General features: G+C 41.6%; 1 protein-coding gene across 1 annotated transcript; it reads left to right on the forward strand.

Moving 5' to 3' along the window:
* The first annotated feature begins 3,044 nt into the window (after positions 1–3,044).
* Positions 3,045–8,414, forward strand: LOC143983806 (keratin, type II cytoskeletal cochleal-like). Its single transcript, XM_077483904.1, has 9 exons — positions 3,045–3,785; positions 3,891–4,111; positions 4,229–4,289; positions 4,580–4,675; positions 4,930–5,094; positions 5,629–5,754; positions 5,918–6,138; positions 7,209–7,243; positions 7,331–8,414. Exons 1-9 carry the CDS (start codon positions 3,153–3,155, stop codon positions 7,732–7,734), a joined length of 1,962 nt encoding a protein of 653 aa, XP_077340030.1. The 5' UTR covers positions 3,045–3,152; the 3' UTR covers positions 7,735–8,414.
* Positions 8,415–13,992: the final 5,578 nt, after the last annotated feature.

The following is a 13,992-nucleotide window of genomic DNA, read 5'->3' on the forward strand; positions in this document are numbered from 1 at the left end:
GTGTGTGTATATGTGTATATGTATGTGGGGGCTTAAAGGGATACAGTTAAAAAATATCTACACCGAATATATTAGAAAGATGGAGGACCTGATATTGACAACAACTGATAGACAGGAGATATATAAAAAGACATGGAGTCTGAGTTAAGAGATATGATAGATGTGCGCTCAAAGAGATATCAGATGTGATACCAAGCGCAATTTTTGGTATCCTTCCCCAATTTATTTATTTCTTTAATTATTTTTTCCCCCTTCCCTCCCCTTTAAAACTTCCCTCCCCCCCCCCCCCCCCCTTTTTGTTATCTCCTCTTGTCCTCTATTCAGATTTGTTTTTTAAGTTAAAGTATACGGAATGAAGCAGAGGTCACATAAGGTGATAAGAAGCAGGAATTTAGATTCTTGTAACAGTGAGATAGGGAGATTCTTAGATTTTTGAGTCTGAGTTTGAGTGTATGTATAAATCTTATATATGTTAAGTTTCTTTTGTAATATATGCTTATTATTTTAGGAGACTATTATCTCCCATTCTGTAAACACTGCTACAGTATGTATATGCAATTCATTCCTGAATTTTTTTTTAATAAAATCATATTTGAAAAAAAAATCTACACCTACTTTTCTCTGGATCAAGAGTGCTTATCACACTGTGGAAGCCAAAAGTAAGTAAAGCACAAAATTCCTCCCTCCTCTCAATATAATCCACCACCCCCCCATGATAAAAAAAACCTCCAGCACAAATTCTCCACTCCCTAAAATGTACTCAACGGATCTTGGCATGGCACTGTATCCACAGTCCACCATTTGCTGGAGAGTCGGTGGTAGTGCCATTGGTGTCTACTGCTACTGATTTACTGACCCCATCCTCCACACTAAAACACTGTGCATTGGGAAGCTGCTCCGCCTGGAAGCTCACCCAACCCCTTGTGTTGGCCCTGTACCCTAGTGTTGTGTTTAATTACCATCTCTAGGCCCAGACGTGCCTTGCATGACACCATCACAAAGAAGAGTAAGGCAACAAATAATCCATATCTTTACCTCCAACAAAAAAAGTCTTCACAAGCCAGGAGGGGAGGGAACAGGCATACCACGTGATACCGTAATGTGATATCATCAACAACCCTGGACACAGCTGGGAACAGAAACATTCCATCCCTCTCTCCTCCTGCGTCAAGCCAATCATAGAAAAGCTGGACAGAAATCAGGGGGGGCACATAAAATCAAGGACTCTCCCCTAAAACTGGGGACAGCCGGTCACCCTGTAGTAAACAGTGATTCAAGGTCCGTAGTCCCCATCAATTTATCACCACAGCTGTTAGCTTCTACTTACCTTCTTCTGTCTTCAGTGGACAGCCACTGGTGACGTAACACCAGTGTATATGCACAGGAGTTACATGCCCTTACTCTCTCTGCATTGTACAGATTATGAAGTAGGCCAGAACAAGACAGGAAGGGAGAGAAAATCTAGACAGTTGCCCCTGGGACAGGTGTCATCACTGAAAGATCTCTCTTCCATTTCTGTTACTATGACAGTAGTTACATTTACTTTCTCTCCCAGTGACAATGATCACCAAGACAGATAGGCAGAGTACGGTCAGCAATGAAAACCTGACAGAGGTTCTGTTTTTCCAAAATGAAACAAAAAAAAAGGTTTAACTTTCAACATCAAACTTTCAAAATCTGTTTTGTTAGGCTTTGATGCTAACAGTAATATAGGTTACTGGACAACAATTCCTGAAAGGATAAAATAGAGTTCATTTGGGTAGCCGGTCATTGCTTCCTGACTGGTGGCTCAAATGAGCACTATATTATCTTTTCACATCAACACATTTTTATTGATAAGCTCCTTAATACAGAGCCTTGTTTATTTTAAATAATGATATACTTTACCTTGTGTTTCAATGGTGCACACAGTAGTGGCAAGAATTAAAATTTAGTTTTGTTCATTTTATTGTCACAGTGGTGTTAACCCATTTAAACAATGTTCTAGTCCTCAAGTTGTCAAAAAAAGCCTATTTATATTTTCACTATGATATTATCATTTAAAGAGACTCTTTCACCTTGACAACTAAGGAAAAAGTGGTAAAGTCTCTTATCAGCCCATCCTACCAATATACTTATATTCTCATTTGTAGTGATCCCCCACCACTCTTTTTCTCTATTGGAGACTTGCAAACAACCAGTGCCTCCAGGTATGGGGATGGGGGGGGGGGTCAAGGGGAGGAAAGTGGCCTCCCATGATGTACTGCTCAGGTCTGAGCAGCCATTTGCCTGGCCCAAACATCATTATGGGGATAATGAAATCAACCCTGTGATGGGACCGATGTCACCCAACAGGATTGTTTACAGGATTTGACTCGCGGGTCCAACAAGGAAATGGCAGGGAAGGTTATCATAAATGGGTGGGAGGATGTGGGCTTTTAAGATACTCTGCATGGGCTAAGTGAAAGTGTGTTGTTAAATTAATTTCCAAAGCAGAATATTCATTTACATCACCAATATTTGTAAAGTATGTAAAACTAATAGAACTCATTTTGTCAAGTATTGTGTACTGATAACATCATTCATTTCTAATTTAATTAAATTCTTAGACAAAATAAATTAATTTTAAAAAGGCAAAATTATTTTATGCCTATTATTGCATAAATACACTACAACAATCAGTTTTATCAACTAAAAATCACAAGCCCATATGTATACTTAATGCAAACATATATTAACTATTATTTCTCCTGTATTTTAAGATTACACATCAAAAATGAATACAGCATAATATTTGTAAGAAATAACCAAAGGTTTATCTTTTTAATAAAATACAGTGGAAAAATAAAGGACACAATTTAATTTATACACTGTAACTCTTGATCTATTAACATCTCAAGCAGGTACACTGATGTAGATTTAATAAACTGAGGATTGCAAACGAAACAATATTTCCCATAGGTGTGATCAGTTTAACAGATTGATGGGTGGCTGCCAGCTTTGCCAAACCCACTATTGCATTAAGCTGGCCTCCAGACACCTATGCAACCAAGCCCAACTTTTTCAAACAGATAAAAAGGGATGCTTTGGTCTCTCAGTGCAAAGGGGCCACGTCTCCTTCGTCTTATCTGTTTCTTTTGTTTCCTTCAAACTTCATCTTTTTAAACGCCATTATGAACAACTTTAGGCAAAAGCAAAGTGGTGGTGGTGGAGGCAGCAGGGGCTTTAGTGTCTGTTCACTTGGTGGAGGAAGATCAGGTGGCTCTTATTCTGTAGGTGCATCATCACAAAGTCTCTATAATCTTGGTGGAAGAAGGAAAACTGCAGTCGCTTCATCTGTTCGTGTTGGGTCAAGCTATGGTGGAGGAGCATTTGGTGGTGGTGCTGGAGGATATGGCGGTGGTGCAGGAGGATATGGCGGTGGTGCAGGAGGATATGGCGGTGGTGCAGGAGGATATGGCGGTGGTGCAGGAGGACATGGCGGTGGTGGAGGAGGACATGGCAGTGGTGCAGGAGGATTTGGCGGTGGTGCAGGAGGATTTGGCGGTGGTGCAGGAGGATTTGGTGGTGGTGGCGCAGGAGGCTTTGGTGGAGGTTCAGGGATGTTTGGTGGAGGTGCAGGAGGACAAGGAGGAGGTCCCGGCTTCCCTGTGTGTCCTCCTGGGGGCATCCAGGAAGTGAGCATAAATCAAAGCCTTTTGAAACCACTTAATGTTGAAGTAGATCCAAACATTCAAAAAGTGAAAACTGAGGAAAGGGAACAGATCAAAACTTTGAACAACAAATTTGCAAGTTTCATTGACAAGGTAAGAGTTGTTTTAATGTATTATTTCCTAATTTGAATTGATCTTTTGTTAATCTTAGTGGGCTTGGGCACAGGAAACTAACAGTACTGTCCTTTATGGTTACAGGTTAGGTTCCTGGAACAGCAAAACACAGTACTAGAGACAAAATGGGAACTTTTACAAGAGCAAGGGCACAAAGGTGGCTCAAAAAAGCCTAGCTTAGAACCAATTTTTGAGGCTTTCATAAGCCTTCTTACTAGGCAGCTTCAAAGTATATTAAGTGATAAAGGCCGTCTGGAGAATGAACAAAAGAATATGCAAGAAATGGTAGAAGACTACAAGAAAAAGTATGTATGCCCTGTCATTTGTTGGTCCATATTTCTAGATGTAATGCTTAAAAATGTATATTATAATAAGGAAGATAGAGGATATTTTTAGACTGTCAACGTATTTTGTCTATGCAGATATGAAGATGAAATTAATAAGCGTACAGCAGCAGAAAATGAATTTGTGGTGCTTAAAAAGGTAAAACATATTTGCTAACTAACATCCTACTGATTACAAAGTAATGTTATCCAAGATAAAAAAGGAAAGAACTCCCACTTATATACGCAATATCACAATATACCCCACTAAAATCAGTATTCTTGGTGAGCTGAGACCAGTTCTATAAGTTCCACAGTTAGATTTAGATACATTTTAGCTATGTTTATGCTCCAGATATAGATCAGGAAAATCTATGCTCTACATGAACCCAGTATGTCTGTGGTGTGAATCTGCCATGCAAAGTGAAACATTTTTGTGTTCTTTTTCAGGATGTGGATGCTGCATTCATGATCAAAACAGATTTGGAAGTCAAGGTTGACTTGAGCACAGAGGAGTTGAACTTCTTGAGGATGCTATATGATGCAGTAAGAATGCTTACTTTATATTTAAACATGCTTAAAGCAAATGCATAGCCAAAAATGTTTTGTTTGCTTTCTATTGAGGGGAAAAAGGTCAAATCTCTGTTTATTTTTGCTATCTGTGTACCATTGGGGAAATTCCCCTTCACTTTCTGTCTCAGAGATACAACAGAAAGAGGAAATCTCCCAAAGTAAGGAAGATAAAGATTTGTCTCTGGATTTATCTAATTTGATCCATGATTTGTGTTTGTAATTTACAGGAGCTTCAAAGTGCGCAAGGAGGAGCAGGTGACACCTCTGTCGTTCTATCTATGGACAATAACAGGGACCTGTCTCTTGATGGAATACTGAGAGACGTAAAGAAACAATATGAAGCCGTTGCAGAGAGAAGCAAAGCTGAAACACAAGGCTTACTTGCACTTAAAGTAAGTTAGTTAATTTTATCTACTTCTGCACATACACTGAAACTCACAACAGGTAATTAGACCACACCCCTTAGCCTGTGTGGATAACTTGCCAATGCAAGTTCAGACTTAGGAAACCAGTTATGAAATATTAATTAAGAAAGATTGTTATGTATAAAATGTAAATTGATGATCATATACACCTTTACTATTATTGTTATTAGAAGCTATTGCCTGGAACTATATATATATATATATATATATATATATATATATATTTATATATATATATATATATATGTAATATTTGAATTTCTAAATTTTAGGCTAACATGTAGACAGATAGGTATGTAGATGTAGGTATGCATGTAATAAAGCATGGCAAATGTAGGGAACCAGGAATTTGCATCTACAGGCCCCACAGATGCTTATTGTAATATTTTACTCGCAAACCCCTTAGCTCATTCTTCATTATTCTTTTCATTTAAAACTTGACTTTTATATTTGTAAAATTTTTAACACTAGTAATCTTGGAGCTGTTTTTCTTCATTATAGTATCAGCAACTACAGGCTACAGCTGGAAAACAGGGAGACAACCTGAAGAGCACCAAGAGTGAGATTGCAGAAATGAACCGTATGATCCAGAAGCTGAAATCCGAGATTGAGAATGTCAAAAAACAGGTATCTTGTTGATTTGTATTATTTTCTTTGCAAGGCTTAAGTCTCATTATACAACATTTTATAAACTGTGTTGCAAAAAGAGCCAAAAATTGTATTCAAATTAAACAAAATAAAGATCATTCAGTCTAAACTAAGACACTAAAATGACAGTAATATTCTGCAGATTACAGCTCTTCAGACCTCCATTTCTGAGGCAGAGCAACGTGGAGAAGCCACACTGAAGGATGCCCAGAAGAAGTTGACTGACCTTGAGGCTGCTTTGCAGAAAGCCAAAGAAGACCTAGCCCGTCAAGTACGTGACTACCAAGAGCTACTAAATGTCAAGATTTCCCTTGATGTGGAAATTTGCACATACAGAGCCCTGCTGGAAGGAGAAGAGGACAGGTGAGTTCAAGATGATCTACCTAAAATGTAAAGAGCAGGTACAGGTTTCCCATAGGACTATCAAATGCTGTGAGCAGCAGGATAATTACTTTAACTCATATGTGCTTCGTACAGCTAGCAGGAGACTCACAGGTGTTGTAAGCAGGCAGTTTCTTAGGGTTAGACCTGATGTTTTGAGCCTACAACAGGATGAGAACGGTTATGGCCATTAAAAAGTAGTATCTCATGTCTTCATAGTAAAAAATAACTGACATTTTATGAAATAGTAATTGCGCTGAAAAAGCCATAGGATAAAAAAATCTATATTATATATATTTGCTTTATTGCCTCTAGGGTGGTTGAAAGTCTACATTGCATGTATTTTTATATTAGTCCACTAAGGTTTATGTACAGCTTATGTCTGTTTCCTTTTAACTCTAACTGTTTTAATCATAGTCATATTGATACCATACCTGCCACTGATGATGTTATATAATGATCTAGCCCATGCCCCCAAGCTATTGTATTGTGAGGGCTAGCAAATCTTAGCAGAATAGATATCAGAAATGTGTAATGAAATAAAGAGTATCCTATTTTTAACAACAGACGCAGTAAAATTTCACCCCATAGTGAAAACTTGACTAAACATTGACTAGAATGATGAATGAAGTGTCTTACATTTACAAAAATGTTATTAATTGTAGATGGAAATCAAAGACATATTAGATTAGATGCATAAAGATGTAGGTCACCTAAAACAAATTTTTCAGATTTGGTGCATGCTAAGATGTTAAACCATTTAACAAATTCTTATGGCTCTCAGTAACTCTGGAGGTCTTTGTTCACAAGCCAACAGACTACTGAGGCCTGAGAAACCGAAATACCAACAAGAAGATCTAATTGCAACATTCCAAAAGGGACTAATAAGACTAGCTGGTAACAAACCCAAAAATAAATTATTTGCCTCAAAAAGGGAAGGGTTAATGGAGAATAAGCATGAGTGAGAATTACATTGACAATGCCTTTTACAATGGATAAGATACCCATTTCAGCCTAATAATTTGCAATAAAACATTGGTTTGCCTTTGCAGAATGTCTGGACATGTACAGAACAATGTGAGCGTTTGTAAGTATAGATTGGTTCTCTGACTATGGCTATTCTTGCTCTGTTATCTAAAGCAAGAGAACACAACATTTTTATTTTTCTTTCCAGCTGTGGTTGGTGGAGGTTCCTCAAGTATGTCTGGCGGAGGAGCTGGATATGGTTCTGGCGGAGGAGCTGGATATGGTGCTGGCGGAGGAGCTGGATATGGTGCTGGCGGAGGAGCTGGATATGGTGTTGGCGGAGGAGCTGGATATGGTGTTGGCGGAGGAGGCAGTGGATATGGTGTTGGCGGAGGAGGCAGTGGATATGGTGTTGGCGGAGGAGGCAGTGGATATGGTGTTGGAGGAGGAGGCAGTGGATATGGTGTTGGAGGAGGAAGTGGATATGGTGTTGGAGGAGGATACAGCAGTGGTGGTGGCCAAGCAAGCGGCAGTTACAGCAAATCATCTACTTCAAGATCCTCAGTGGCTGTGTCAAAAACAACATCAGGCCCAGCCAAGAAATCTTTTTAAGATGCCCTGCTGTCATAGCACTAGTTTCCACCCTTCCAAGCCAAACTTTACTATACCGTTGTCAGTCTGCTCAAATGAGAGGAGCTTCCATAGTCATCTTCAGTTGTATCAGGCTTGTCCTGTCCTTTTATGTTTTTCAGGATACGGCTGATTGTTTAAATTACAATCTATGCTTCCCCATCACAGCAACCCATAAACTGGTTATATGCAGAAAGATTTTGATTGACTAATTGCAATAAGATTATTAACAAACTTAACAGAAGGACCATTCTTAAACAACCCATTTAGTACAATCTAGTAGGATGGCCCTCATATTGCACAAGTGCTGGTAAAAAAATGGTTATATAATGGCTCAAAATGTTACTTTGTATATCCAGTTGCATAGTTCTCATTGATGGGTTAATTAACAAAAACTACAGCACACACCAAGCAGAATAAGTAAGAATGTACTGTAAGAATGTAACTGCACTTGAATGTTTCCCTGTAATAAGTGAAACGTCTACACTAGTTGTTGGCTGTAGCCAGTCCTATACATACCTGCTTTTCTTTGTTTTGTGAAGTAATGGATGGTATCACTTCTGGGTGTTTGTTGTATATAAAATCCTTTATAATGCATTACTGGATTATCCAATACCAGGCTTGCATTTCTTGTCTTTTCTTTATATCTTCAATAAACTGCATGTGGATTTCAAATCTGATGTGTTTCAATTGCTTTTTTTTTGCTTTTAAAGATTTCCAAACCTTTCTTTTAGGAAGCCCTAAGAATATATAGTATAGTAGTAGTGGGGAATTACACTTTCATTTGATAAACCTAAGCTCAGTGTACAGCAAAAGCCCTTTTTGTAATCAAACTCAAATTTAATTTGTTTTCAATGCATTAAAGAGCATCTAAGCCCAAGAACAACACATGTAATATATTGGAGTGTACCAAGCCTTAGATATGGTAGCTGTATTTGTTTTTCATTTTCAGGCATTTTTCTTTATTTTCACCTGGTGATCCTGCCAGTAACACACTTCCTGTCATAAGGTGACAACATTCACTCAACATAACGCTAGCTGAAAAAAGAGCAGTGCAGGCCGAGTGCACAAAAAGTAATCCACTGACAAAATTTCTGGCATGATCCACACAACTTTTTTTGCAGATATAACAAAACACTTTTGATGGAATAGTTAACAGACTAAAAGGGACAACATAAAAGAAGTTAATTGTTTGGATTTACATATACTTTAATGCACTTTGGCCTCACTGACTTCTTTTTGTGCTGCTATATTAAGTCCAAAGGTATAAGGGTATTAAAGAAATAATTCATATATCATCACTTCAAAAAATAATAGTAATCGTTCATGGAGAATATAGGAAGAGAGAAAACAAAATATTCCTTTATGCTCATGCGATCAACTATGGATACAAGTCTATTGGTTTAAAGGCAATGATTCAGCCTAAAACATTTACTTAGTAGTTTTAGTTTGGAAGGGGTATTTCTGTGAAACATTAGTTACCTTTAGCCACAGCACATACTGTATGTGCTTTGTATGTGCTTTGACAGGTGCCCCTTTACGACAGGTGGCAAGTGGTCTATACTAAAACAAGGGTGTTGCTTAGATTGTAAAAATGTATGGAATACCCACAGTCACATAAATGACAGGAATTCTGTCATACATAAATGGTGGGTGTGGCTAGATTATGCTGCACAATGGTAGTGATTTACTCCTAAAATAGTGCCTTACTATACTATGCCATAAATGACAGTTTCCCAGACATGCATAAACCTCAAACATTATCATTTTTAGGAAATAAAACTCTTACAATACATATGCTTTTCTGCACACAAAATATATTCATAGATCTATAATTTCAGTCTACCTTAAAGAAAAATGGTATTAAAGCGACCACTAACTGTTGAGGCAATTAACACTTTGGTCAGGACCAATGGCAGCCACCCCATTAGGGGGCACAGGGGCGCTGCACCCTTAATCCATGCACCCGACCCCTAATCCACATGCAGGGCACCGGACTCATGGATTTTAATGTTTTTGATTTTTTTGAAGCACATGATTAGAGCCCGTGGCTCTAATTAGCTTCAAAAAAAGGGTGGGCTTAGGGCGCAGAGCACTGTGCCCTGAGCCCACCCACTTGTGTATATTTGCTTATGTCTTCCTGCTTCTCCTCCTGGCCAATTGGACAGTGGTTCCTGAGACCCGATTGGCCAGGGAGTCTTAGGACTGCCGGCCACATCGGGCCTCAGGACCCACTTCCTGTTCAGCTGGGAGGAGAAGCAGCGCTTGTTCAGCCGGGAGCCTGAAATGAGGAGCAGCCTCCTAAGGTTAGGGCTGATCATCACCTTCCCATCCGATCCCCACCTTCCTGTCCATCTCCCGCAGGGGGTGGGGGTGGCGGTTGCGTGAGTGAGGGGGGCAGGTTTGTTTGCCGCTCCCTCAAAATATTGAGCACCAGCTGCCACTGGTCAGTGTATGTAATGTATCACACCCTAAGGTTTAATGACTCTCAAGATACTACCCCTAATAGTATTTTAAAAATGTAACTATTTGAGCACCATTCAGGGTATGATATAAATGAGATGGGAGCTATCTGTAAATAACATGACACAATAACTGAGACTAAAAAGACTGATTTAGCTCAACCTTCTTATATGTATAAAGGTGTTTATAAATTGATTCAACTCACTGTATCCACTAGAAACATATTTTATTCAGTCAAGCATTAAAAAAAAAGAATATAAAACTGGTATCACATCACACAATAAACACTCATGCTAATAGAAGGCCACATGTCCACCTCATAGGCATGTGCATGACCACAAACAATGAGTAAATTGGTTAAACCCTGCCTTCTGGCAAGTGCTGCTAATGGAAGGGGAATATATGAAGGGTTCAGTTGTACTGGACTGATGGTTCCTGAAAGGAGCAATCCCGTATGATCAGGTCTGGATTGGGACAAAAATGTGGCCCTGGACTTAATCCAGGCCGGGCCACTTTAATTTTGAGTGTCCCCATCAGCAACCCCTTACATTATAGTGTCCCCATCAGCACCCCCTTACATCAGAGTGTTCCCATCAGCACCCCCTTACATCAGAGTGTCCCCATCAGCAGCCCCCTTACATCAGAGTGTTCCCATCAGCACCCCCTTACATCAGAGTGTCCCCATCAGCAGCCCCCTTACATCAGAGTGTCCCCATCAGCAGCCCCCTTACATCAACGTATCCGCATCAGCAGCCCCTTTACATCAGAGTGGTCCCATCAGTAGCCCCCTTACATCACAGTGGTCCCATCAGCACCCCCTTGCATCAGAGTGTTTTCATCAGCACCCCCTTACATCAGAGTGGTCCTATCAGCATCTCCTTACATCATAGTGTCACCATCAGTGCCCCTTTACATCAGAGTGTCCCCATCAGCACCGCTTACATCAGCGTGTCTTCATCAGCACCCCCTTCACATCAGAGTGTCCCTATTAGCACCGCCTTACATCAGAGTGTCCCCATCAGCATCCCCTTCACATCAGAGTGTCCCCATCAGCACCAAATGCAACCATATTGCTACACTTAGAGACGCCTCTCTTCTCTTTTTTTTTTTTTGCAAATATAAGTTTATTCAAGAAATTTTCACACACAAAAAGGGGTAGAGCCCCCGAATAAAAAATAACAACATAGGCAGTGGAGGTCGCAGCCTCCAGGATGTGCAGCACATTAACAGGAATACGACTCCCAGCTGATATAATACATCGTAAATAGTAAGTCGACTGTACCATAAACATCCCCTCTGTCGGCTCCGGCAGAGGGGGTTAAAGATACATCAGAGCCAGTCAATGTCTCAGCTTCTAGGTCCATAGGCCAGGATCATGGCCATAGTAAGCAGTTAGCAGGTCGTAATGATACAAAAAAGAAGAAGTGGGTCAACAATTAGCGCACCCTCGAGAGAGAAAAAAGGGGGGGTGGAAATTATAGTACAGAAGAGAAGGGAAAAAGAGAAGGGGGGTGGAATAAAAGAGAGAAGCAGTGAGAAGGAAGGTGAAGGAGTGCAAGAGGAGGGGGATAAGGGAAGGAAGGCAAGGGAAAGATTAGGGAAGGGAGTGGAGGTGATTCGGTGTTCCCAACCGTAGCGTCTCTCACCGCCCAAGGAGGGCTCTGCCTTCTGTCGAATACACAAACGTGTTCCAAAGGGACCAGGTCTTTCGGTAAATTTCCTGCCTATCCTGGGCAGTCATTATCAGATCTTCAAGTTTGTTAATTTCTTCCACCCGCCGTAGCCACATCGCCACGGAAGGAGGAGTTTGTTGCTTCCAGAGTTAAGGGATGCAAGATTTGGCCGCATTGGTGAGATGACGCAGTAATGACCGCGCATATCTCTTGGGGGGTATGTCTGACATATGTAAGAGGAAGAAGGCTGGGTCATTCGGAATTTGCCACTCCGTAAATTGTTGCGCAATGTTTCGGACTGCCGTCCAAAAGTCCAAGAGCTTGGGGCAGGACCAAAAGACATGGATGATCGTACCTCTACCCTCCCCGCAGCGCCAGCAACATGCGGATGCGTCAGGGAAGATAAGGTGGAGGCGACTAGGGGTCAGGTACCATCTCGTGAGGATTTTATAATTCAACTCCTGTGTCTTGGTGCATATAGAGGACTTCAGGGTGAACCGCAGAGTCTGTGCAATCTGCGCAGGCGTAAAGGTGCAACCCAGGTCTCCCTCCCATTTCGCAAGACTGGAGATACGGTGCGTTGGTGGTGGCGTATTAAGCTGTGCGTACATCTCAGAAAGAAATCGGGAGATAGGTTCCGTATCCGAAAAATGTTCCTCAAACTCGGTCAATGGTCTAGAGTGGGCCGCGGGGTTCGGGATGGACTGGAGAAAATGATGTAAACGCACGGCGTCCCAAAAATTTAAACCATAAGGACCTCTGAGATCCATAAGGTCACTGATGGAAACTCAGCCGTCACGACCTACAAACTGAAAGGCCCTAGTAAGGTCAGAGTCCCGCAATCGACGAAACTGCATCCCCGCTAAACCCGGCTGGAATCTAGGGTTGCCGAGTATTGGTGTCTGCGGTGACGACCCGTCTGTCAGGGAGTGGTGGAATGCCGCCTTCTCACTCTGATAGAGGGTGTTGCCTATAAGCGGGTGGTCTTTCACTTCCCTCGGTAGTTCTGTCCTGCACCAGAGAGCGGACTTCAACGGGACCGGGCACTGGTGCTGCTCTATCTGGGCCCACAATTTGGTGGGGAGATTGCGAGCCCAATCAATCACCCTACTCAGATGAGAGGCGTTGTAGTACTGCTTAATATCTGGTAGCACCACACCTCCGTGCCGCTTAGGAAGGGATAGTTGGGAGCGTGGTATCCGAGGCTGCTTCTGTGCCCAGACAAAGCGGGTAAACAGAGCCTGTACCTGTTTAAAATAAACAGAGGGAATCCTGATCGGTAGAGTCTGAAATAAATACAGATATTTTGGCAAGATGCACATTTTTAGTAAGTTACATCTACCGAACCAGGAATGCGTCCCTTTGTGCCATGAGTCCAGGAGCAGCCGCGTCTTAGCAAGCAAGGGGGGGAAATTACATGCGTATAGGTCCGCAAGGTCCGGAGGGATGTAAGTGCCTAGGTACGTCAGGGCGGTCGTCGTCCATTTGAATTGGAAACTGGATTGCAAAGCAGGGAGCAACCGTGGCGGTATCAGTATCCCCATGGCTTCCGATTTGGTGAAATTGATCTTAAGGTTAGACAATCTCCCATAAACCTCAAACTCCTTGAGCAGGTTAGGTAAGGAAATGGCAGGGTTAGTTAAAGTAAAGAGCATATCGTCAGCATAGGCCGATATTTTGTGTTGCACACCCCCCACGGCTACTCCCTGGATATCTGAGTTCAGTCTCACCGTCGCTAGAAAAGGTTCAAGAGTCAATGCGAACAGAAGAGGAGATAACGGGCAACCCTGGCGCGTCCCATTAGTTACCGGGAAAGGAGTGGACAACGTCCCATTAACCTTAACTTGCGCAGTCGGTCTGGAATACACCCCTGATATACGTGCTATCATCCGGTCCCCCAATCCCACGTGTCTAAGCACAGCAAACATAAATGGCCAGTTTACGCGATCGAAAGCCTTTTCGGCATCTGTGTTCAACAGTACACATGGAAGTCCCGCTTTTCGCACCACGTGAATCAGGTTAAGCACATTTGTGGTACCATCTCTGGCCTCACGGGTCGGAATGAATCCAACCTGATCTAGATGAATCAGCCGCTGGAGATGAC

The sequence above is a fragment of the Lithobates pipiens genome, unplaced genomic scaffold, assembly GCF_037356315.1.
Source record: "Lithobates pipiens isolate NorthernLeopardFrog02 unplaced genomic scaffold, aLitPip1_a1.2 Scaffold_16, whole genome shotgun sequence".
Lineage (NCBI taxonomy): Eukaryota > Metazoa > Chordata > Amphibia > Anura > Ranidae > Lithobates > Lithobates pipiens.

What these genes read in the sequence shown, in the direction of transcription:
- LOC143983806 (XM_077483904.1), top strand. Translation starts at nt 3,153, where the DNA reads ATGAACAACTTTAGGCAAAAGCAAAGTGGTGGTGGTGGAGGCAGCAGG. An exon ending in TTGCAAGTTTCATTGACAAG is followed by an intron (nt 3,786 to 3,890) that starts GTAAGAGTTGTT and finishes TTATGGTTACAG; the next exon opens with GTTAGGTTCCTGGAACAGCA. An exon ending in TTGAGAATGTCAAAAAACAG is followed by an intron (nt 5,755 to 5,917) that starts GTATCTTGTTGA and finishes AATATTCTGCAG; the next exon opens with ATTACAGCTCTTCAGACCTC.